At 40.4% G+C, this 27,452-nt stretch overlaps 1 protein-coding gene across 1 annotated transcript in view; it reads right to left on the bottom strand.

Moving 5' to 3' along the window:
- GLS2 (glutaminase 2) overlaps positions 1–27,452 on the bottom strand; it is a 129,198-nt gene that overhangs the window by 46,931 nt on the left and 54,815 nt on the right. The window contains exons 5-8 of the mRNA XM_040339347.1: positions 22,103–22,182; positions 17,284–17,447; positions 7,656–7,714; positions 4,577–4,609 (exon numbers count right to left, since the gene is read on the bottom strand). Coding sequence (XP_040195281.1) covers positions 4,577–4,609; positions 7,656–7,714; positions 17,284–17,447; positions 22,103–22,182 — 336 coding nt within the window. The remainder of the gene's footprint in view (positions 1–4,576; positions 4,610–7,655; positions 7,715–17,283; positions 17,448–22,102; positions 22,183–27,452) is intronic.

Here is a 27,452-nt window from a genome sequence, read left to right as displayed (position 1 = left end):
ACTAGGTAGCTACTGTACATACTGTAAAGACCTGGAGGGTAGATCAAATATATCTTCAGGCACCTACAAAAAAAAAGTTTTCTAGTGGTTGTCTCTACTGTTATATATTAAAATAAAGACATCCGGTATGTAAGGCTGTCTAAAAGTGTATGGCAAGGAAGTAAAAAATTACAGAAAAAAGGTCAAGTGGTATTTGGTTTCATGTAAATTGAAGATATCCTTCATAAACCTCATAGGGGCCAGCAGGTCATAAGGTTTATTTTTGGAATGTTTCCCTATAAAACATGGAATAAGACTCCTTTCACACTAAAAATAGCGCCTGCAAACCGACCTTAAACAGCGGCTGCCGTGTCTCCAATGTGAAAGCCAGAGGGCTTTCATACTGGAGCGATGCGCTAGCAGGACCGCTCCAAAAGTCCTGCTAGCAGCATCTTTGGAGCGGTGAGAGAAGCGGTGTGTTTACCGCTCCTCCACTGCTCCTTGCCATTGAAATCAATGGGAAACCGCGGCTATACCGCCGGCAATGCGCCTCTGCAGAGGCGCATTGCGGGCGGTATTAACCCTTTTTCGGCCAAATACCGTCGCAATTCCGATGGTATAGCGCCACTAAAAATAGCGGCGCTATACCGCCAGCACACCTCCCGCCCCAGTGTGAAAGGGGCCTTAGGCTGTATAATAGTCAGCCATATAACAAAACATATATGACAAAGATGAAACAATTGAGATTAAAAAGCCATGTGAATTGAAGGTGGGAATGAGCCGATGTCCTTCTGTGATCACTGAATCTCAAAGTTCACAATATATTTAGAGTGAATGGTGAAAATATAGTGTAGCACTATTGTGACACAATATAAGAGAGTGTTTGAATGCACTCAAGTAAATAATAGTGAATGAACAACAAGTGAATATACACTAATAGATAAAACACAACATATACAATGAAGTCCAATCAAGCCTGTGAGCTTAGGAATATAATGTAAAAATGGGTCCATATAGCAAATATTAAGCAAAAGGAAATTCTTCCCATTAAGGTGACTCCAAACAAAAGGATGATGAGTTGCCTGTAGTCACTCTTAAATCTTCAAACATAGGTGTACAAGCTACTCTTACCGGATTCATGAATGACAGCAAGTAAAAGTAATCACACGTATAAGAACATATAAAAAAAGCAATGTGGGGTACAGTAAATGCTTGCCCGACTCGTTTCGACACTAAGGGCCCCAGTTGAAGACCCTTAGTATCGAAACGTGTCAGTCAAACATTTACTGCACCCCACTTTGCCTTTTTTATATGTTCTTATACATGTGATCACTTTTACCTGCTGTCATTCATGTATGATTTTTTTTAAATAAACCTATGTGGTTGATCTTCACCATTTGGAGTATATCTTTCTTATATTTTATTTCCGTTTGGAGTCTTCTGCGGTGTTCATCAATAGAGTAGTGGAGACCCTACCCCTCAATCCAACAGACCAGCCTTCTCTTACAGCACGAATCCAGACCATCCAGGCTCACAAGGATTCATCCAGTATTGATCCAGAACATAAGCTTGCATGACTCACTGTCGTACAACATGTGTGTCCATCCCATCAGGTAAGATGTTTGAAGATTTAAGAGTGACTACAGGCAACTCGTCATCCTTTTGTTTGGAGTCACCTTAATGGGAAGAATTTCCTTTCACTTATTTTTTGCTATATGGACCCATTTTTACATTATATTCCTAAGCTCACAGGCTTGATTGGACTTCAATGTATATTTTGTGTTTTAGTTATTAGTGTATATTCACTTGTTGTTCATTCACTATTTATTCACAATAGCACTACACTAGATTTTCACCATTCATATTAGACTTTGTTTGAGTGTCAGCTGCTTTTTTGCAATTCTTTTATTTCTTGATTTGGGTTTTAGTGCAGTTTTTTTCCCCTTTTTTCCCACAATATATTTAGGGCCCCAGTCTGCCCAATGTATGGATAAAATGAGTGCATTAAAATCTCACAGCAGCGTCTAATACAGTCTGTAATGGTGAAATGGGCAGGCTCAATGGACCATTAGGTCTTTTTTCTGTCGTCATTTTTTATGTTTATGTTCCTAAATCTCGGGTGTTATAAGGACAGGTTTACACTCTTAGTAAACTCATGAACATAAACTCCCATCTTGTCCTTTTACAGTAACATATGACTTCATGCTGAGGATACAATCACAGCACAAAACCAAACAGTAGCCAATTCAGACACTTCTGAAAACAAAATGAACAAAATCTGAAAATTTTAAAAACAGGGCAAATATGGTTAAAGAATACAAAAATAATGTTTGCTTTCCATAAATTAGATGGAGAATTCTTGACAAAAGACCTGAGATCTTAGATACTGTTTACTATTACTTGATTAACCTCGGTGTTTTAAAACTGCACTTATTCATTAGCTGTTCCTGCTACTAAAAGCTACTGACCATATGTCCCATTATTTGTGATTACTCAGGCTACAGAATTGTGCCGGTTCCAAATGTTCAGTGCAAACAGCATTGACAACATTGGATTTGTACAAGTACCTTTTCCTATCAACCATTCTGTTCAGTGTTTTATAAAACGTAAGTATTGTTCCATTGCTATAGCATGTAGTAAATCTCTATATGCATTTTTGGATGGATATTTTTCATTGCTTTACTGGCTTCTGGTGCTGTAGCATTGTTTTGTCTATTTTTCTGTAGATATTGTTTTGTGTAACTTGTAAAATGTTGAAAAAGCAATAAAAAAAAAGAATGTCCTCCCTAAGTTTGAGGTGCTCTGGAACCCATGGGTAAAACACTATCTTCCCAGTAATTTTGAGGATTCCTTACTTCTACCCTGATTAATAGTCCAATTCTCTAATAGCCCAATTCTCCAGTTCATACAAAGTTAAAGCCTCCTCCCTCCAGCTGATTTTTGGGTTGCCCCACCCCTACATACTCCCCTGTCCCCCTACTCGCCTCCCCCTTCGCATTAAGATAAAAAGCCTTCTGTGTGCAGCAGCTGCCCCAGCACCCCCTAACACTTACCTGAGCCCCATCTCTATCCAGTGGTGTCCACGTGTGACTCATCTGTCCGGTACTCTCCTTCTGATTGGCTGAGACACAGCAGCAGTGCCATTGGCTCCCGCTGCTGTCAAAGTCAGTTAGCCAATCAGGAGAGAGAGGGGCAGGGCTGAACTGGGGCTCGGTGTCTGAATGGACACAGGGAGCTGTGACTCGGCTTGGGTGTCCCCACAGCAAGCTGCTTGCTTTGACGGCACTTGACAGGAGAAAGGGGCCAGAAGAGCCAAAGAGGAACCCGAGAGGAGGGGGATCTGGGTTGCTCTGTGCGAATCCACTGCAACAGAGCAGGTAAGTATAACATGTTTGTTATTTTTAGGGGCCCCAGTCTGGTTTAACTATTTAAATTTACTGAATTATGCTATACCTTAGCAAGGTTATCCTGCTTTACTATTCCTTCTGTATGCTTCTATAAGGCTAGTACAATCTGGATCTAATGTTCTAAAACCCTTTGTATTTTCAGCAAACCACCTACAAACGCATCTGTCTATGTGTTTTTGCCATGAAATTACTATATATCTTTGTTCCATTTCTCTTCTATTCAAATAAAAATATTGAACAAGAAAAAAGTATTTGCAAAAAAAAAAAATGTCAGTATGCATTTATAATGAATAGCTCCATTTCATGAAGCACCTACGAATTAGAACTCTCTTTTTAAATCAATTTTGGATAGTGGAGAAGGGTTAGGATGTCTATGTCTGAGCTTTGCATCACTTGCTGTCCAGATGAGGTGTGAAACAGACCAAATTGCAATAAAAATTCTGGATTTAATGATTCTGCTCAGGCATTTTTTTGGAGAATGTAAAGGAAGCCAGAGAAATTTTCATCAACAGAGGTCCAGACAGTGATAACTAACTCATATGCCTCTTACACACGATCGGTTTTTCCGTCGCGAAAACTGCCATGTTTTCCTGACAGGAAAACTGCAAGCAAAACAATGAGAACTTTTTTCCCCCCGCGATTCTCTGCGTTTTTTGCTCAGCAGTTTTCCTATGGGAAACACTGAAGTGGAGCATACACACTGTAGATTCTCCCGACCAAAGCTGTCATGGCAGTTTTCCCGCCGGGAAAACCAATCGTGTGTACGAAGCAATAGAGGTCCAAAACTTTACCTGCTATACCGAAAAAAGTTGTAGAGATTCCATTCAACAACAATAAGTAAAAGGTCTCTCCAACAGAGACAAAGATCTAATTTAAACCAAGACAGAGGTCCTAACTCTACCTCCCCCCCAAAGATTTTCACTATAACACACAGAACCGGGGGGGGGGGGGGGGATAATACTGCCAGGAAAAGAGAAGATTCTGCACCTTGTCCTTCTCACCAGACCTAATCTGAACTCGCAGGAGGGATAAAACAGATGCTTTTGCGTTAGATGCTGTTTAATGTTTAACACTGCCAATGGGTTCTGTTTACCTTCACTTTGAGTATTTGTGACAGGAAGACATGTACGTAACCACACTGATATAAGTCCACTGATTATAGAGCATGATGGAAAATGTGACAAACTTACATAATCAAACTTTTCCGCCTTGTTTGCACCTTGCTAAAAAAAATTAAATAAAACAAGAGTTATCATGAAAGGTATGTAAATATGTGTGCAATATTCACTCATTAAGCAGCTTGATTTCAAGATAAACCATGAGATATTCAAAATGTATTCCATGTTTAAACAAATTACATGAGAATCAGCTTATACATTTTATTAGAGTGTTTTCTTGCTTTTACTGGATATTTAACCACTTCCATACCGAGCCTATTTTATCACTCCTCTCCTACATGTAAAAATCATAATTTTAGAAAATCACTCAGAGCCCCCAAATATTTTATGTTTTTTTAGCAGACAGCCTGGGGAATAAAAATGGCGGTCGTTGCAACATTTTATGTCGCACGGTATTTGCGCAACAATTTTCATGAATTAAAAAATAACAAAACAGTAAAGTTAGCCCAATTTTTTTGTATAATGTGAAAGATGATGTTACACCAAGTAAATAGATACCCAATATGTTAGGTTTTAAAATTGCGCACACTCGTGGGATGGGGCCAAACTTTGGTACTTTAAAATCTCCATAGGCGACGCTTTAATTTTTTTTACAGGTTACCAGTTTAGCGTTACAGAGGAGGTCTAGTGCTAGAATTGTTGCTCTTGCTCTAATGCACGTGTGTTGTTTGAACAGCATTTACATGTGTGGGCGGGATTTACGCATGCAGATTCTTCTGTGCGTGATGGGGACATGTGCGATTTAAAAAAAAAATCTTTTGTTTATTTTACTTACATTTTTTTCTTTATACACTTTGGCCCGGATTCACAAAGCACTTGCACCGACTTATCTCCAGATACGCCGCGTAAGTGCAAATATGCGCCGTCGTATCTGTGCGCCGTACCCACAAACTAAGATACGCCTAAAAACAGGCTTAATCCCGCCAACGTAACTTGCCTACACTGGCGTAGGGTGGGCGCACATTTACGCTGGCCGCATGGTGGCGCTGCCATTGATTAGCCATTCAAATATGCAAATGAGGAAAATACGGCGATTCACGAACCTGCGCCCGCCCGACGCAGGCTACGAGAGGTGCGCGTAAGTTGTACGTTCGGCGTAAAGTTAAGCCCCATAAAGGAGGTGTAACTCAGCAGCAGACATGTAAAGGTCTGCATCAGGGAACAGAAGCCGGCGGTTTTTACGTAGTTTACGTTGGACGTGTGTCTGGATGTGCGTAGATTACATTCATGGCGCAGGCAGTGATCCGGCGTATCTTAGGTAGTTGTTCCGACGTGGTTATGAGCATGCGCACAGGGATGCATCCACGACACGACGCATGCGCAGTTCATTCAACAAACTTGTCTGGCTCTCGAACCATCATTTGCATGGGGTCACGCCTCATTTGCATGGCTTTGCATGGGGCAAGACCACTTCCACCTATGCCGGCCTGCGTCTTCGAAATCTACGCCACGCCGACGCAGCTTTGGGAGCACTGGCTTCCTGAATTCCATGCTTGCCTCTCTGCGCTGCGTCGGCGTAGCGTACATTGAGATGCGCTACGGCGGCTTAAATGTGCGCCGCTGTCTGTGAATCTGGGCCTTTGTCTTCCCCCAAAAAAATTTGATCACTTCTTTTCCCATTACAAGGAATGTAAACATCGCTTGTAATAGGAATGGTGTGTGACAGGTCCTATTTATGGAGAGATGTGGACCAGGCCAAAATGCATCAGATCAAAAAATGAAATAAACAATCCAATGCTTTCCTGCTGAGATCCCGGCTTTGTTTACAACTGCAGCTCGGACATGACGTCATAACGTCATACCCGGGCCTCGACGGTCATAGAGATGACTGGTAACCATCTGGTCACCGGAAATCTCTATGGTCATCATCCGGCGGTGGCAAATTCTTTCTCCTGGTCCCCGATGGCACAGGAGAGCCTGGAAAAGCACCGGAGGATGGCGGGAGGGGGGATGTCCCCTCCCGTCGCCTGTAAGATCATTAAATCGGCAGAACTGCCGCTATGATCATTTCTACGGTGCACAGAATTGCCGGCTCTAAAAGATGTAGCTGCAGGCATCATTCAGATATCCCCACTGCTCCGTGTCCCCCCTCTGTGCTGCTGTCCTCCTCCTCCGCGCTCAGTGTCCCCCCTCCGTGCTGCTGCTGTCCTCCTCCGTTATTCTGTTCTCCCCCTCTGGGCTCAGTGTCCCCCCTCTGTGCTGCTGCTGTCCTCCTCCGTTCTTCTGCACTCCCCCACCGCGCTCCGTGTCCCCCCTCCATGCTACTGCTGTCCTCTGCATTCTTCTGCTCTCCCCCTCCGCTCTCCGTGTCCCCCCTCCATATCCTCCTCTGCCCCCTCTGTCAGAATGGAGAGCAGCGGTAGGAGCCGCTAAACCCGGCTCCTACCTTTTCTGTATGAACAGAGTCAGTGATCACTGACTCTGTTCATTCATATAACTGAAACATCGTAACTTGTGTTTACGATGCTTCAGTTTATGAATGGAGAGGAGCCACTGTCTCCTGTCCATTCATTTTCAGTGCAGCTGAGAAAGGGACTGGGGAATCTGTGTCCTTAGTCCCTTTCTTTGTTTCAAAGGGTAGTTGTCAGAGGTTCGTTAAGACCCCTGATATCTCACCAAAGCCCCCAACAGGGCTAAAAAAAAAAACAAAAACGAATTGTAAAAAAATAATAAAAAACACACTGACCCCCCCCCCCCCCCCCCCCCCAAGAAAGCATTGTAAAAAAATACTGACACATGTGCCACTGTCACATGACATAAAAAATGTATCGGTATTCGGTATCGGCAAGTACTTGAAAAAAAAGTATCGGTACTTGTACTTGGTCTTAAAAAAGTGGTATCGGGACAACCCTACTTATCACCGCAATTAACAAAGCTCTATAGACTTTAAGGGCTACTATGGAGTTCTCAATGTATTACCATCCAAATTCACATTCAGCATGCTAGCAACATGCAGAAGTGTAAATAAGCCCTAGGCTAGTAAAAAATCTACATGTAATAAAGGGCAAATTAGACATTCCCCATATAGAGCTTTATCAAATGAACACATACATTTGCTTTGTTACAAACTGTAACCTGGATTCATACTCACTTTAATCAATGATGCAACAACAATTGCTCCGGCATTTACCATTGGGTTGTGGGGTTTATCTATCAAATATAAATAAATATGTAAATATGTTAACATTTTAGACTTTGTTTTGTTGATTCGTTCTGGAATTTGTTTAGTTTAATTTTGTTTAATTTAATTTTGTTTATTAATTTTCGAACGAATTCCAAATTTTCAGAGCGATTCGAATTCGGACCGGTTGAACAATTATTGACCGCTAAGGAGCCGATAGGGAAGCCAGTCGCTGTGTCCTTAACCACTTGCCGACCAGCTCACGAACATTTACGTTGGCAGAATGACATGGCTGCGCAAAGCAACGTATATTATATATACATACACACACATATATACGTTGCTTTGAATTTCGTGCCATGCGCGTGCGCCCCTGCCGTGAGCTCTGACCGTACCACGGGACCCTGTGGACTCTATGTCCACCAATGTCTCGCGATCATGTCATGGAGCAACAAAACGGGGGGGGATGCCTGTTCTGCCTTATGACAGGACACTGATCTTTTGCTCCCTGTCATCAGGAGCAGTGATCGGTGTCGTGTCACATGTAGCTCAGCCCCCACACAGTTAGAATCACTCCCTAAGACACACTTAACCCCTTCCTCGTCCCCTACTGGTTAACTTCTTCCCTGCCAGTGTAATTTACACAGTAAACAGTGCATTTTTATAGCACTGATCGCTGTATAAATGACAATGGTCCCAAAATAGCGTCAAAAGTGTCCGATGTGTCCTCCATAATGTCGCAGTCATGATAAAAATCGTTGATCGCCGCCATTACTAGTAAAAAAAGAATATCAATCATTAAATGCTTATTGCGATTTTTTTTTACCAAAAATATGTCAAAGAATACGTATCCGCCAAAACTGAGGACAAAAATAATTTTTTTATATATTTTTGGGCGATATTTATTATAGCAAAAAGTAAAAATATAGCTTTTTTTTCAAAATTGTCGCTCTATTTTTGTTTATAGCACAAGAAATAAAAATCGCAAAGGTGAACAAATACCACCAAAAGAAAGCTCTATTTGTGGGGGAAAAAAAGGACGTAAATTTTGTTTGGGAGCCACGTCGCAAGTCCGTGCAATTGTCAGTCAAATCGACGCAGTGCAGAATCATAAAAAGTGGCCTGGTCATTTGACAGCCAAATTCTCCGGGGCTGAAGTGTTAACAACCGCTGACTCATATGCTGTCACTGAGCTTCCCCTTTGTGAGCTAAAATGTAAACAAAAGAATGCCAGAAATAGAAAAGTCAGAAAAAAAACTGCCTGGGGGTTTTAATTTTGGCAAGGTTTCCCCTTAGAATCCATACCAGATTTTGATATGGATTGGGGGAACCCCAAACTGTTTTTTTCTGCATTTTTTATTGCCGGCATTCTTTGGTTTACATTTCAGCTCTCAGTGGGGAACCCCGCTGACAGCTGATGAGTCATCGTTTGTTAAGGACGTGGCTGCTCCTTAACAACCAGCTAGTCTTCACACAGAATTTGAATAATTACAATAATTTGGAATTAGTTAGAAAACAAATAAACTAAACGAATTTCAACAATTTTTTATGAAATTCATTTCTATTTCATTTGGATTCAGATGTATGTAACCAAAATTTCATCCATATTTACATTCGGACCGAAATGAATTGCACGTTTCTAGCTTATGATTAACCTCCCTGGTGGTATGATTATTTCAGAAAAAAGGTGCTGAAAGCGGTACCATTATTTGCAAGGAAATTTGGCATTTTATACTGTAGGTCTGTAATTTTTAGGAATAACTCACTTAAATCTGACCAAACAAGAGACTAGTCGGCATCCCGGGTATGACATTTTTTTAAAAACAAAATTATAAATTATAATATAATAAAGAATTATAAATAATAATATAATTATAATAAAAATTATTCAATAATGTAGTCAACTCAAAATCACTGAAATTTGCTCAGTTGCAAAATTGTCGCTGTCATTACTTTTATTTTTTTATGACAAATTTCCCCACAAATCGCTATCGCACAATTCTGCAAGTGATTATAATTTATTATCGCTGTTTTCTAGCTGCTCTAAAACCATTTTTGACATAAAGGGACACTTTTGGTTGCTATGGACAATCTACAGTTTGCAGGCAGAAAGAACAGTTTTTATTATATAAAAGAACATGTACTGGGCACTGGGCAGACCACTAGGGACAAGGGGGTGTGTATTTTTTACATACAGTACTGTAATCTATAAGATTACAGTATACTGTATGTAATGTGTTTGTTTACGTTTTTGAATTTGGCGCCGTTCTCCGCTCCCGTGCGTCGTAACGTCGCAGGGAACGTAGATCGGCGGCACAGGAGGACACTGTGTGAATCTAGCGAGGTCCCGCTTGCTCACACAGCGCGGTGGCATCGCTGGATCCAGGGACAAGGTAAGTAACTTTGTCTGCTGCTGCAGCGAGGCAAGCCCGAGTCTGACTCGGGGTTACCGCTTTTGGTATGAAAATCTCACCCCGAGTCAGACTCGGGAATACCGCCAGGGGGTTAAGGGCCAGTTCACACCAGAACACGATGTGGGATAGGTGCATTTTGTGCGTGTTTCCCACACCACAGGTGTTCACACTGCCCTTGTGATCTGCATGTGGGTGCCATTGTATTGTTAATAGCATCCCAAATGCAGTGCATTTGTGGGCACCAATTTGCATTGTACTGCAGTACCATGCTGTTTGGCGCAGTGTGCTTTTACAAGTAGTGCAAGTATAATCCAGTGCATTTTTCAGTCCAATCAATGAAAACAGAGCTCCACCTTTTCAATAATTACAATTAAACAATTATTACATGACATGTTCAAATATTTAATATTTATCTTAAATATAAAATGTTATTAAAATTGTACAGGCAGTCCCCGTGTTACGAAAACCCAAGTTACGAATGACTCCTACTTACGAACTGCCTCAAATGCCAGCCACTTGTGCTCCACACTGCACCTGGATACCTCCGAGCACCTCCGGACACATCCCACACTGCAGTACTACATGTACTGCATGGCCAGAAGAGCCCCAGATAACATAACAAGCGCCCAAAACATCCCACATCCTTGCACAGGAGGACATTACACGTAAGAATGCAGTGTTCCGACCAATAGTTACACTTACAAATGCAGTGTTGCGACTTACGAACAACTTCGACTTACGACAAACATACAGTCCTTATTGTGTTCGTAACTTGGAGACTGCCTGTATTTTTTACCCGTGCCATAATAAGTAAATAAATGTACAAAAGTCACCTATGATGCCCTATGCCATAGATATGCCTCCTGGCTCTTAATCCCAGCTGTCAGAGTGGTTCCTGATCATGTGATTACAAAGTCAGCTATGACATCATAATCTCATGCAGGCAAGTGGCTTCACTGAATGAATGAATGAATGAATGAATGGATAAATGAAAACTTATATAGCGCGGCACATGCAAACTAAATCGCCTCTGGGCGCTTGTTGTTCCTGTCTCCTTTGATATCAAAAGAGATGAGTTTTGATCTTTCTCCTGAATGCTAAGTGGTTCCCCTCCAACCGAATGCTGGTTGGTAAAGCGTTCCATAGTCTGGGACCCTGGACCGCAAATCTTCTATCTCCTTTGGATTTGTAGTTGGCTTTCGGTATCTGGAGTCGATTTTGATTGGTGGATCGCAGAACGCGATTGGGATTATGAGCTTTTATTTTTTCGCATAGATAATGGGGAGCATTCCCATGGATACATCTATGCGTTAGACAGAGTGCTTTAAAAGCAATTCTGTCTTTTACTGGCAACCAATGAAGGGTTCTCAGTGAAGGCGAGATTGATTCCCAGGGTTTTTTTCCCCAGTCACAAGTCTGGCGGCCGTATTTTGAACGACTTGCAATTTGGTACTTGGGGAGTCCTAGGTAAAGGGCATTTGCATAGTCCAATCTGGAGTTTACAATTGTTCCCACCACGACTGCTATATCTTCTTTGGGAATGAAAGGAGTAAGTCTGCGTAGTAGGCGCAGCAGATGGTGAGATCCGCTGACTACTGACCCTATTTGTGCGGCCATTGTCATGTAGGAGTCGAAGATGACCCCGAGACTTTTGACTTTGGCGCTAGGGGTGATGTTTTACCCAGAATGGGCGGGGGGGTCCAAGTTGTTGCAGGTTGTTTCATACGCTTGGCATGAAACAGGAGAAGTTCTGTTTTTGCTCCGTTAAGTTTAAGATAACTCTTTGTCATCCAGTTCTCTATCAAAGAGAGGCATGTCTCTAGATTGAGGTGGTGATCCTTTTTATTGCAAATGCGGAAATAGAGTTGCGTGTCATCTGCATATGAATGATAAAGCAGTTTTTGGCTGCTAATGATTTCAAAAAGAGGACGGAGATAGATGGAGATAGATGTTGAATAGCACCGGCGACAGAGGCGATCCTTGAGGGACTCCGCACGATAATGTGCGTTTCTCAGAAGTGAAAGGTCCTAACTTCACTATTTGCGATCGGTTGTCCAAAAAAGAGTAGAACCAAGATAAATTGCCTTCTGCGACTTTGGCTACTTCAGCTAGCCGAGTCAATAGTAGCTTGTGGTCTACGGTGTCGAAGGCTGCGCTTAGATCCAACAGAACCAGAAGACAAGATTCTCCTTCGTCTGCGGCCTCGAGAGCGTCGTCCCATATTTTGAGCAATGCTGTTTCCGTCCCGTGTCCGGGACGAAAGCCCGATTGAAATGGATCAAGTATGAAATGGATCAAGCATCAAAAAAGCTTTCAGCCTACACTGCAACCTTCAGGCTGCAGTATCATCTGCGTGACACCTTTTTAATACTGTAATTGTAATATAACAGAAGTATAATAAATAAAAAAATAGAAAGATGTAAACTTTTATTACATTTTTTCATATTTTCATAAAGAAACAGGATGTGCTTTTTATCAATACAATGTACAAAATGAGCCTTACATGTCCTTGAAAAATTATAAAAAAATAATTAGGCATGCAAATTAGTCTTATTATTTTCAAGTTAATTGGAGCTTCAAAATTTGACTTGGGCAAGTAGCATCAATGGCCTTTGGTCACGAAATGGTTAACTCTTTCCATGGATGGCTGTATACATTTCCTGTGATTAGAAGGCCAGGTTATGTACATGCTTTTACACTCATGTGAAAGCAGCTGATCCCATAAATCTTTTTCATAAATGTCCAATAAATGTGTAATTTTAACACCCAAGCACAAAGCTAGTTTTCGGCAGATGAGAATGTACTGACATTTATTCTGAACCAGTAGCTGGTTAGTACTACACTAGTAAATGATTTCACTGGTAAATACGCAGGCAGATGTTATAACACATAAATTCTTTACTGCTAGAAATGCTGAACTGAAATTGCTCAAAACAATAATTATAAATATAAAAATCAAGAAACAACATATTCATAATGGATAGATGAAGATTGTGTGTGTATGTCTTTCTGGGTCTCAAGTACTGAAAGCTGCTTGTTTATGCCTCTTTCTTGAAACAAGCAAAATTTTACTGTATTTTGGGTTAGGTTTTTTTTATACAATACTATTACAATAGGGAAAGTTCATTTTAAATGATTTAGATTTTTGATTGTAAAAGGAAATTTTCTTTTGTATGTATGTATGCATGCATGTTAAATGAGTTATTCACAAAAGCAACCAGTGCTATGTAACAGTTTAAATTTCCTCTCACAAAACATTACAGGCCAGATCCACGTACTGCGGTGCATCTCTCCGCTGGGCGCAGCGTATCTAAGATACACTACGCCGCCGTAACTTTTTTTTTTTCGAATCCTCAAAGAATTCGCGCCGTAAGTTACGGCGGCGTAGTGCATCTTTGGCGGCGTAATGGCGCGGCATTCAAATCTCTGATGGGGGCGTGTTTTATGTAAATACGTCGTGACCTGGCGTAAACAACGTTTTTTTTTTAACTGCGCATGCGCCGTCCGTGGGGGTATCCCAGTGCGCATGCTCGAAATTAACCCGGAACAAGCCAATGCTCATGACGGTGACGTCATTCTACGTAAATCCCTATTCGCTAACGACTTACGCAAACAACGTAAAAAATTCAAAATGCGAGGCGGGAACGACGGCCATACTTAACATTGAGTACGCCACCATATAGCAGGTTTAACTATACGCTGGAAAAAGCCGAACGCAAACGACGTAAAAAAATGCGCCGGCCGGACGTATGTTTGTGGATCGCCGTACCTAGCTAATTTGCATACTCGACGCGGAATTCGACCGAAACGCCACCTAGCGGCCGCCGAAAAATTGCATCCAAGATTCGACGGCATACTAAGACGTACGCCTGTCGGATCGATCCGAGATGCCGTCGGATCTTGTTTTGTAGATACAAAACAAAGATACGATGCGCAAAATTTGAAATTACGCGGCGTATCAAAAGATACGCCGGCGTAATTCTTTTGTGGATCTGCCCCTACAAAAAAAAACACATGCATCTAAATAAAAAAAAAAAAGTAAGAATAAATATTGATAAACTAAAAATATACATAAATAAAATAATAGAAAAGCTCCATATACAGAATCCTAAACCCACAGTCGATCCAGGGGAAGGCAAAAAAGACCTGTAAAGCATTGTCCAATTTACTCCAGCGGGGGAAAAGTCATTTTGAATATTTCCTGGTTTAACAATATCTGGTGTTATTATTTGTGTTAATACAAGGTAATATCCAGTTATATTTTGTGCATTTAGGAATGCATCTGCCTCATTTTAAAACAATGCACTGGGCTGGCCAGAACTAGTTCTTGATGGAGTCTTTTCCAAATTTTTCACAGCTCTTACTATTAAGCAACCTTTCCATATGCGGAAGTTAAATCCCTTTTCCTCCAGACATAAAGAATGTCTCCTTGTCCATTGTAATGATCTTAAAGTAAATGATTCTACACCAGGTTCACTTATGTATTTATACATGGTGATGATGTTTTCCCCTTTGTCGCCTCTTCTCACGAGAGAATAAATTCTGTTCCTCTAATCTTTCTTCATAGCTGAGCTCCGCCATTCCCCATATCAGCTTGGTTTCCCTCCTTTGTACCTTCTGTAGTTCCCCAATATCCTTTCTGTGAACTTGTTTTTAAAACTGAACTGCATATTCCAGATGAGGTCTTACTAATGATTTGTACAGGGACCAAATTACGTCTCACTGGAGTGTAAACCTCTTTTAATACATTCACATCAGCCCTTATGCATGTGTGCTTCTGTAAATTTGGCAGAAAAAATTGGCGAAAAGGCTAGAGGTACTTTCATTAAAATACTTACCCATCCTTCTTAACTCTCCTTACAATAACTCCCCCCACAGCTGGTTGTATTTGCCTCCCCAAATGTGCCTCCAGTCTTGAGAGATAAACTTATACAAGTCTTATACAAGGGGTCACTGTACATGTGCAGCCAGAGGGGAGAAGGAGGATGTAAATATCCAAGCGTGCTCTAACTTTCCTTTTGTAAGCAGCTATGGACATTTGCTAGTTCATTTCAGGAGTTCTAGGAAGACTGGATAACATTCCATAAAACTACCCTTATGTAGCGCTACCCCCTCAGGAGCCACTGGTTAGATTTGGGACGGCATAATTATGTTACCTCTGTGATGTGTCTAGGGTTGATGGTGATGCTGAGAGCAGTGAAGGAATGTCCAAACAGCGAGTTGACGTTTTTAATGCTTTTATTTCTGGTCCAACATGACCAACAGTCAACTCGAGGTAGATGGAATAGGTTGGTGAAGAAGAGTGAACTTTGCAGATTCAGGCTATGGATAGAAGAAGCAGTCCTGCCTCCAATAATTATGTTTGTTTCGTCGCCACTCCAGCCGGAGTGGGTAAAGTGCCCCTGGACAGGTCCCTCTCACAGACCTGGCAGCCAGGGTGTCACTCGGAAGTGCTGGGAAGGAACAAGTCTCTGCCACCGACTTGACTCTATTAGATTCTTAGTTAGTAAAGGGTCTCTGCCACAGGCCCAGTACTCAGGAACATGAAAGTAGAGCGAATCCTCCCAGTCAACAATTTTGGGCCACCGACTGACAGTTTGCATCATACAACCTGCCAGTATTTGGTCACCCAGATCCCCGATGGTTCGTCCAAGCCCTAGTGGATCACCTGCCTCCGGGCTCACCTCAGACCGACTCCCCACTGAACAGCACAGCCAGCTTGGGATCTTTCTCTCAAAGTGTGAGGACCCAGTAAGTCACTTGGGCCCCTTTGTAGCTTCAGTTGCTCTGAGCCATGAGGGCCCAGAGTCAGGAACTCCGCATAGCACGTGCGCCCCGGCCTGGTAGGCCATATCGCCGGGGCCCATGATGTGCGCACACCCTAAAGGTGGGTGCCGCACCCGGAACAAGGAACCCGCGAAGAACCACGGCCTCCGCCACAGAAATACCCCTCCCCAGCATGCCCCGCGAGGGAAAAGCTCCTCTGATTGGCTGCTGAGGAAGAGCGGCTCCGCCTGGACCCCTCTGGCGCCACCTGCCATCCAGAGATGGAACTACATCTCTAGAGTACAGAATGACCCACAGGACAGTTCGGGGCTGGCGACAGCCAAAATTTAAACAGATCAACCCTGATGAGGGCAAATAACTCTCTCATCCTACTAAATTTAACATAGCACCTGTACTGAAAAGTACACAGGCGCTACACTTACAAGATCCTTTGAGGACCATTAATAATGTTAATGGTTTCTTTTTGTAAGGTACTGCATAATGTGTCCATGTTATTTACATAGATAAAGAAACCCACAGCAACCAATCCCAAATAATCTTTTACTGACTTGCTACAGCAAAATGAAATCTGATCAGTTGCTAAGGTTACATACAGCCTTCCTCTGACAACGTCATTGGTGACAAAACACATAGGGTGTTGCTAGTTTCTGGCATCATCACGCACCATTGGCCGTTAGCGAACGACTTCTTCGTCTATTCGAGCCAAGGCCAAGCCCATACTATCAGCATATGACGTTCCGGCCCTTAGGATCCATCAGCCTGCTGGGGTTCTTTCTTGTATTTAGTGATATTTGGTTGTCTGTGAATATTTTTTAATAAATTTGCAAGAACACAAGTCGTGCTTCACCATAGCAGTTTATTTTTCCTCTTATTGCTATGCTGGAACCTGCTGCTGAGCGTCACCTATCTACATGCTGGATGCCGGTCCATATTGTTGTGACACATGCTTTTTTGACTATTATAATTTATGGTCCTTTTTTTCTGGTATGATCCATCTTTTCATTGCACGATTGCACTTTTTGGAACAATACTACAAAATGTATTTCTATCTGAATGGACTGATTAATATAATAATATTTTTTATTTATGGACTTTTGGTTATATGAATTACTTTTCGTTCTTTAAGACCAATAGTTCACTTAAAAGCACTGGTTTGTTGCACGTTTGCACTTAATATATTTCAATATATTTTATGTTTGAACTATTTTCCTTTAATATTAACGCTGCCTAATTTATTTATATTTGAGTTTATTACACTTTTCATATCATCACTGCTTTTATGCTTTTTTTTACAAAAATAGTTCCAAATGTAATATGTCATATAACATAAATCCATAAACAATTCCATCTAGACTCAGAAATACTACGTTCAGGTATGGACAACCTAAATCTCTCACCTTCTTGGTTCAGTTGCAGCTTGTTGAACCGATGACCACTGGGCTCCTTGTCCACATGCTGATGGACGTAATCTGTACCAAGGTCAGTAACAGCAATCGCATATTTAAGAGGCTTCACACAGGACTGCAGGCATAATGGGATATTGGTGTCCCCCACTGAGTGCCTTTTGTAGAGAAAAGAAATGGTGAGGTCAAGTAGCAAATAAAATAACCACATTGGCACCTATTTATTTATTTTGGGATGTGCTTAATTGTTGTATAACTTATCAGTATTAAAGGCTTAGTCCATAGGTTTTACTTCTGTGTGAATACACCACCCATTGATATTTGTGAATCAGATTCTGTACGTAGAAAAAAAATGTGTCTGTCATTACCTATTCTTCTGAAAATACTAGTTGCTTTATGTCATGCCATTAGACAATTCATTTTCACGGTTTAGCAATTCAACTATCTAAGTCTGCTCTCAGCCATATGCATAATGTATACTGTGTAGGTTGGTGATGGAACTGGTGGAGAAAGAAGGGGGAAAGCGAGAGAAAGGGGAATTTGACTAAAGCCCTGTACACATGTGCAGAATAATGGGAGGTATCAGCCTGTTCAATTGAAACCGGCCAACATTCAACCAGTGTGTACGGCAATTAGTCTGATAGAAGCTGGCTGAACATCTGGCTTCTGTCAAAGGGGCATGACCGAAAAGGTCTGCCAATCGGCATCTGATCAGCGTTCGCAGCCAATGGCTGAGAGCGCTGACCGGTGTGTTCTGAAAGGGGGCCGTTCCAATGTCAGAGCACAATAGCACAATAGCTGAGCGGGGAATTGTTAGTACAGCGGCTCCTCCTGAACTCTTCTGTTTACCTGGATTAAGGGTCTTTTCATTAACAGTCAAGATGGCCATATATAGGTAGATTTTGAAAAGACCATTCGTAAGAAAAATCCCATCTAGTTTTAGCATTTGTTGTTGGTATGAATGGAATTTCCCAAACAAAAGCCACATACACTGGTAAAAATCAGTTTGTTTGAGAAAATTTTTACATCCTGCGCCTTTGAATTTCCTCTGGTCGAATACAAGCATAGATTTGACCTCACTAGTCATTTGAAAATCAAAAAGCTTTCCAAAAATGAAAATTTTCTACTGCAATAGTGCTAGTGTATGACTAGATTTATAGAGAGAGCAGGTAGATGTGAGAGAGACAGAGACAAAGGGAGACCATTTCCATCAAATGGTATAACATTCTGCTGCTTACCAAGCTGAAACATACCCAAAATAAGGACTTGAAGTTGTGCTCCCTTTATGTAGAAGCTGTTTGTTCCCCTACACAAGGGAATTAGAGCATAGGTTCCCCTACCACCTGCTAACGTGGTCCCCCTCTCACAACAGTTTAGCGCACATTCAGTCAGGTGATTAGTCCCGTCCTCTGTGTTTAGCCGCTGGCTGGTGCCTCTGCATCCATCTTGGAGCTGCATTCAGGCAGCCCATAGAAGCGGATGCACATGCTGTGGCAGCACAGACACAATTGTATGTCAAAGTTTGACATGTGGGCATAAGTAGCTACACAGGCTCAATCTCAAAGTGTCTGCAACCATCTGCCGCATGTCAAATTTTATGGAATTTATATATAGTATTTGGCAAAATGGTTCTAAAGGTGACATAAACAGCAGTACAAATGAAGAGGTTTACCACCTTATAACATAGGCATTCAATTGTCAAATAGCTATTTAATGCAAAAAAATAAGCAAAACGCTTATTTGATATTTATGGGTGCATATTGAATGAGAATAAGAATCAACACAAGGGACACATGATACCAACGGTGGGTCCCTTGTGCTGATTTTTCTATTTGTGTTTTTTGGCTACCCTTAGGCTATCACCTATACATTAAATCATCTGTTGTGCACTAGATCGTTCATGTGTTTCAGTCATATGACCTGCAGTATATTCCACCTACAGTCAAGAATTTTGTTAATAAGTGACCAGATATTCCAGCTTTTAACCAGTTAGGTGCAGCCTGTTATAAAGTTTGTAATCAAAGTCAATGGGGAAGTTAAACACTTGTTTAATCTCGAAAAATAACCAAACAGATCAATACAGCCTATAACTAACAATTTCTATCAAAATTGTGAAACTATTTAAACTGTTATGACACCTTGATTTATTTATTGGTTTTTGAAAAAAGTGCTGAATATTGCCATATGTATTGTAAGTGTTTTTTAGTTCTACAGTGAATTTCTTTTGCAACAAGGTCATGCAGCAGGTAGCGCATTATTCCATTCATGGCAGTGGATTTTGTGCCTCTGCAGCCAGAATATATCACCTCTGATATCATTACCTGACAGGAGCTCTGTAATAACTTCAGGATCTGTGCACAGGAAGCACTACTGATTTCTTGATCAGAAAGATAACCAGATTGTACCCTGTGTCATGACACAGAAAATAGTGATATAGGAAGTTCATCCTATAAAGGAGAGGTGAAGTTCATATAGAATAAACTGAAAGGTCTAGGACTGCCTTAGCACTTTTTTTTTATTTGGAAGGCTACATAGTAGTCTTGCACAGTGTAGTGGTCTCTCTCTCTCTACCCTTTGACAATAACGAGTCAAAAAGTTCAATAACACGTACGCGGCGATGGAGGTTTTTGTTAAAGGTATTAAAGGGTTATGGCAGGCCAAAAACGTTTTCTAGTTTTTGACTTAGTGGGGAAGGATAAGAACACCTGATGGGTTTTTACTGTTATTCAGAGAGATTTCCCATCACTTCCTGTCCTGCTGACAATGGTTTCACCAGACAGAAAGTGAGGTAAAATCTGTCATAGGGAACACAGACAGCAATAAAAAAATCTGGCAGGAGTTCTAGACTTCATCTACTCTGCCATAAAATATTTTCAGTCTTTGTTGCTTTTGGAGAGTTCCTATAACTTGCCGCCAGAAACACAAGAAGTGCTGGTACACATCTCTTGTGGAGCTGTAAATAAAATAAAAAAAACTACAAGGGTGCTAACCCTTCCCTGGGCAGAAGAATAATTTGTACAGTGACATTTGCACACAGGACTCTGAATTTTCCTAAAATCTGCAAGAACATCATCAACATTTTTGCCTTCCTCTGGATCAACTGTGGGTATGGAGTTGGGTGTATAGGATTGTACTGTGTTTTTTTTTTTTTTTTGTGGTTGAACTGGATGGACTTGTGTCTTTTTTCAACCTGACTAACTATGTAACTATGAATGTCACCTTTTGAATCCAGTTGAAATTTTGGATGGTGTTCTTTTTTTTTTATATATTTAAATAACATTAAATCATACAGTCTAAGAACAGTACAATTTCAGAGTCCACTCTTACAAACTTACAATTACAGTGAATCTCGGGCTCAAATATACACACACACAATATAGTATACATGTAAGAAATAGGAAGGAATACAAGCAACATGCCAGGCTCTCATTTCCATTGGAATGAAACAAACAGCAAATACATGGGGCAACCCCTTCCCTGCACGGATAGACCCGAGACATGTCCACAGTAACCTTAGATACAATACTTTAGAGCAAGGGTGTCAAACTCAATTTCATCATGGGCCGCATCAGCATTAGGATTGCCTTCAAAAGGGCCGGTTGTATCTGTAAGATTAGATGTCCAGTGCATCCCCTTCCCTTACATTAGATGTCAAGAGCCACCCCACCATCAGAAGTTGAGTCTGAAGCCGCGTACACACGATCAGTCCATCCGATGAGAACGGTCTGATGGACCGTTGTCATTGGTTAACCGATGAAGCTGACTGATGGTCCGTCACGCCTACACACCATCGGTAAAAAAAACGATCGTGTCAGAACGCGGTGATGTAAAACACAACGATGTGCTGAAAAAAAAAGAAATTCAATGCTTCCAAGCATGCGTCGACTTGATTCTGAGCATGCATGGATTTTTAAACCGATGGTTGTGCCTACTAACGATCGTTTTTTTCCCCATCGGTTAGGAATCCATCGGTTAAATTTAAAGCAAGTTGGCTTTTTTTTAACAGATGGTTAAATAACCTATGGGGCCCACACACGATCGGTTTTGACTTATGAAAACGGTCCATCAGACCGTTGTCCTCTGTTTAACCTATCGTGTGTACGAGGCCTCACACTCTTCCCATTCTTTCTCATATTTATTGGATGTATTCTTTAAATACCTATAACTTGTTAATGAATGTCAGCTTCTCTTTGAATGCACTTGGGAACCTTGGACAAATAATCTCCATGTTCCTCTTTCTCAGGTCGCCAATGTCTACGGGTTCCACTTCCCCTTCATTGTGCCCCCTCTCTGCCTAGATCTCCCTTCTTTCTCAGTTTTTTCCCCCCTCTCTCTGACTCCCTTTGCTCCCTCTCCCCCTTTTTCTTTTCTTTGTATTTTTATTATACATGTTTTATTTATTTTCTACTCTTTCTGTTTATGTGATGTTGGCATGCGAGTGCTGGTGATTTTATTTCAGCGCAACACCTGCTGTCTACTTGTATCATCTGCGTGAAATAATATTAAGATGTTATTTTCTTTAATAAGGTTTTCTGTTACTCAAAGTCACGGATTTTTCACACTATTTGTTGCCACGTGTCATTTTAGTGGTAGAGCTTTTTTTTAAAAAAATGAGATTTCTAGACTGGAATTAATCTATGATGATTGATCTTATGATGCTGCAAATTTGCATTTTGTACTATGTTGCCTGGTACTGTGATGCCCAACGGTTGTTATCCTATTTTACTTTATTATAATACAAAACTTGAAAGTTAAATGCCTATATCTATGTAAGGTAGCGTGTTTTTGTGTAAACGTGAAGCAACTGTCTCACCTTTGTCCATCTACAGTGCAAAGTGACACTCCCCATTTGTCAGGACTGACTTTGGCAAGCTGTGGAATGTAGTTAGCCACCTAAAAAGAAGAAAAATACATAAAGCTGTTGAGAACAAAGCATTTAGACTCTCTGTATCTGTGTAAATCTTTATGTATTGTTATTATAGGTGGTGTACCAACTTTGTTTTGTGTTCATATTTTATATATAAAGCTATATAGCTCTCTCTCATTATATATATATATTACATACACACACACACACACACACACATATACACATACCTGTTAAATAAATCATATTTACCATAAGACTTTTCTTCAATTATTTGTACCTTTTTTTTTTTTTTACTTTTTATTGCATAAGTTTACAGTAAAAGTATATACAGTTGCCATAAAAAGTATGTGAACCCTTTTGGAATGATATGGATTTCTGCACAAATTGGTCATAAAATGTGATCTAATCTTTAACTAAGTCACAACAATAGACAGCTCTCGGAAGACCTACGATTAAGAATTGTTGACTTGCATAAAGCTGGAAAGGGTTATACAAGTATCTCCAAAAGCCTTGCTGTTCATCAGTCCACAGTAAGACAAATGGTCTATAAATGGAGAAAGTTCAGCACTGCTGCTACTCTCCCTAGGAGTGGCCATCCTGTAAAGATGACTGCTCGAGCACAGCGCAGACTGCTCAATGAGGTGAAGAAGAATCATAGAGTGTCAGCTAAAGACTTACAAAAGTCTCTGGCATATGCTAACATCCCTGTTAGCGAATCTACGATACGTAAAACACTAAACAAGAATGGATTTCATGGGAGGATATCACAGAGGAAGCCACTGCTGTCCAAAAAAACATTGCTGCACGTTTACAGTATGCACAAGAGCACCTGGATGTTCCACAGCAGTACTGGCAAAATATTCTGTGGACAGATTAAACCACAGGAGAGTTGTTTGGAAGAAAAACACAACATTATGTGTGGAGAAAAGGAGGCACAGTACACCAACATCAAAACCTCATCCCAACTGTGAAGTATGGTGGTGGGGGCATCATGGTTTGGGGCTGCTTTGCTGTGTCAGGGCCTGGACGGATTGCTATCATCAAAAGGAAAAATGAATTCCCAAGTTTATTAAGACATTTTGCAGAAGAACTTAAGGCCATCTGTCCACCAGCTGAAGCTCAACAGAAGATGGGTGTTGCAACAGGACAACGACCCAAAGCATAGAAGTAAATCAACAACAGAATGGTTTAAACAGAAGAAAATACGCCTTTTGGAGTGGCCCAGTCAGAGTCCTGACCTCAACCCGATTGAGATGCTGTGGCATGACCTCAAGAAAGCGATTCACACCAGACATCCCAAGAATATTTCTAAACTGAAACAGTTCTGTAAAGAGGAATGGTCAAGAATTACTCCTGACCGTTGTGCACGTCTGATCTGCAACTACAGGAAATGTTTGGTTGAAGTTATTGCTGCCAAATGAGGTTCAACCAGTTATTAAATCCAAGGGTTCACATACTTTTTCCACATGCACTGTGAATGTTTACATGGTGTGTTCAATAAAAACATGGTAACATTTAATTATTTGTGTGTTATTAGTTTAGGCAGACTGTGATTGTCTATTGTTGTGACTTAGATGAAGATCAGATCACATTTTATGACCAATTTGTACAGAAATCATATCATTCCAAAAGGGTTCACATACTTTTTATGGCAACTGTATACAATTTCCAATACAGTAATTCCTTATCAAACCTTTTACCTACACCGTTCAATAAAACATTAATTCATTTCCCACCTTTTGCCCTATTATACCCTTAGCACAACTTCACCTTCCTTAACATTAATTTGCCTTAATTTATTTTCCCTTTTAACAATTCAGCAATTTTATTTTATTTTTTTAATCCAAGGTCGTTGGGGAGTTACACCACAAGTGCCATATTTTAGAATACTTCTTAGGTATCCCTGTATGCTCGTACATTATCTTTTCATATGGTATTATCTGGTTTACTGTTTTAATCCATTGGTTTATAGTTGGGGCCATTGGTTGCATCCATCTTAATGATATTTGTTCACGTGCCATGAATAATATTTCTTGTAACATAATCCTATTTTGTTTCCCGACCACTCTTCCACCTCTAATAATCCTTATACACAAATTTCCATGGTATATTGTACACCCCTTTTTTATGATGCCGGTTAATTGATCTACCATTTGTTGCCATTATTCAGCTATTTCAGAACATTACCACATCAAATGCATAAAGTCTGCCTCTGGATACCGGCATTGTCTACAATCAGACAAGGTCATTCTTCCAATTCTATACATTTTCTGAAGAGTCAGATATGTTTGATGAATATTGTATAACTGGATTAAATTATTGATAACAGGAGACACTGTGAAGAGAAAATCCTGCCCATTTCTCCTCTGTCATATCAGGGAGTACCTCCTGACATTTATCTTTTATTTTAGGTGGCATGCCACTTAACTTAGCCCTCAACAACTAAGAATATAAAACAGATATTAAAGCTTTTTGGTCCTTGTGATCGTAGTATACCTATTAAGGGATATTTGGATAATTTAGGGTCTTGGTATTCAAACTGTGCCTGGATCATATATCTTAGCTGTAGATACTTGTAAAAAAGCTTATGGGGAATATCATATTGTTGACTCAAAAATCTTTATGGTCATATATCTGTTTTATTATAACTATTCCCTTCTTCCTCCAAGATACACTATCCAAAGACATTTTCAGAGGGTCTAGGGAGGGGTTATTCCACATAGGGGTCTCTAGGGGGGTATCTCTAAAACCTGCAACATTTTTTTACCTTTCTGCATACTGCTCTGGCCAGTGTTCCTATAGGTATTTTTTTTTCTAGTTAGGCAATTCGTTTTCGCTTCCAGCCCAATCAGCAGATCCTCCACCTGTAATATCTCCAATAGAAGTTTCTCCACTCCATTTCTTTGAAATTTCACTCATCACGCATAGTGACACCACCAGGTTATTGACCAAGCTCTACTTTTGAGCTCCCAAGTGGAGGATACTCCCTTTGTTTGAGTTGGACTTCATCCTAATAAGGTACTTCCTTTTTTTCGCTGCCTGGTGATCAACAAGCTGTGTCCAGTGACTGCCTTGAGTAGATCATACCTCTTGGAGGAACACTTTTCTATGTCCTGGATAAATTCCCATTTTTGTGGGATGTACCTTAAAGATTATAGTTCGGCTACCTCTGATATTTATCTATTTCTACTGGGCCCCCTCAAGTTCTCAGATATTTAAACTGTAATAGTGTCCACCCCTATACATCTCCCGGTGAACCCATATTGATATTTGCACTCTAATAGATTTATATTTTCAGTAACACCTACACAATCTGTCCTGAGGAAGCAAATATTTTGCAACACATGTTGACAAGCACGCATGGAGGAGTTATGAAACTGACTGTTCATATGTATACTTATTTCCTTACAATTTATTGGACATTTCACGCCTTTATGATTGGATCCATACCTCCATGTTTGTAATTGGATATCTGTTTAGCTACTGTTTAGTACTTGGTTGTTGATTTTAATAAGTGTATTTTTAACAATTATTGTAATAAAGTTTATTTTGTTTTACACATACTGCCTCATGTTGTGCCCAAAAATTTGCCATCTTTTTTTAGAGGGTTTAGCCCATTCTCTCAATCCTTTTTTCTTATCACCATTAATATTATCAGAGCTTTGATAGACTAGTTAATTCTAGGAAAAGGGAAAAGTCCTGAAAGTTGCACATCTCTGCAAAACCCCACTAGAAGGTATATGACAGCCTCAGCCTCGCTATATAAACCCTGTATAATAAGAACAGTGTAGTATGTGTCAAGCTCCAGGAGTTGGCTTGGTGTCAGGCATTGGCTGCAGAAAATTACAATTCTTTGGGCTGGTAACACAGCAAACCTAAACACCTATATACTTAACGGTTTAACTAGAGTTCAGTTTTAGAAGCAGCCATAGAAATAAAAGGATCATTACCCAATCTGGCTTAGCACAATTGGATCAATAAACCATTGTATATCTATTGCTATTCTGTAAACACTTCCTAGTCAACAAAACTTCTGAATGCCACCAAGGTGGGTATTTATGTTCAAAGACATGCTGGTAGGTTTATTGTCTCCTGTCTAAATTGACCCTAGTATGTGTATGTATAAATGTGAGTTAGGGAACTTAGATTGTAAACTCTTTGAGGGTTAGGGACTGATGTGAATGTACAATATATATGTGTAACATGCTGTGTAAATTGATGGTTCTATATAAATACCTTTAATAAATTATTTAATTATTAAATAATAATAAGCTGACCAACAAAGATGGCTGATGGCCCTCAAATCAAGGCTGCTTGTCCTATTGCTTTAGGCTGGCTACAGGTATTAAAAAGCAATCAAATGTGCAGGCATCATTTAAGCACTTATCTTGGAGCTCATAGACATGTATGTGTAGATCATTCTAGCATGTATGCCCAGGCTACTAAAGCAGAATTCACAGACACCTCCAGTGTGGAAGAGTGATCATCCCAATACTTGTGCACCCCAGCACGGTCCACAGACATCAAGTTGATGTATGTGGATACCTTTTATCCCTTGTGTCTGGCAAAAAAATTCTTCACTTCTATGTCGACTATGGCAAAGCTTTACTGAGCACTCATTACATAGAATTAGTCAATCTAATCACTTGTGCTGATAAAACCGTTTGTGAGCTGCGCAATCTAAAAGACAAATATTTTAACATGGGCTCCTTTTACTTTTATGAGAGATAACTATGCTAAAATAAAGTCAGATAATGACCAAGAGCTGGTGACTATAAAAGGTGTAAAAAAACAAATACTAGTGCTAACAATACTGTTTGTATAGTAAACATTGCACATATGGCACTACTGTATGGTTGATTAAACCAAGTGTTTCCTAACAATAATAACCAATGGGGCAGAAAACGTGTTTTCTCACATTATCCAAAACATGTTGATAAGTACATTGACTTCTGTCCATAAGAGCCCTTAAGTGCAATTTGCTGGTAAGGATGTTCGATTGTTTGGTCCACCCTAACAGGAGTCAGCAAGAATGTTTCAATAATCTCTGTAAAATGTACAGAATATTCTGGCATAAAAAGTATAGGGTCCTTATAGGATCAGTACAGAGTAGCAGTAAAAAAAAAAGTTTTGTTTCATCTTTATTTTTGGTAGGCAGCAATAGTAAACAAGATGTCCAAAAAACAGTAGGTAAAGCAATGGAAAACCGACTACTTTTAATTAAAAGGGTGCTTTGGTAGACTCAGTTGCACATTAACCCTAATGCTTCAATTACTATATCAGGAAGATGCCG

Source organism: Rana temporaria, chromosome 2, assembly GCF_905171775.1.
Source record: "Rana temporaria chromosome 2, aRanTem1.1, whole genome shotgun sequence".
Lineage (NCBI taxonomy): Eukaryota > Metazoa > Chordata > Amphibia > Anura > Ranidae > Rana > Rana temporaria.
The sequence above is the reverse complement of the archived record's forward strand: the minus strand, read 5'-3'. Positions and strand labels throughout refer to the sequence as shown.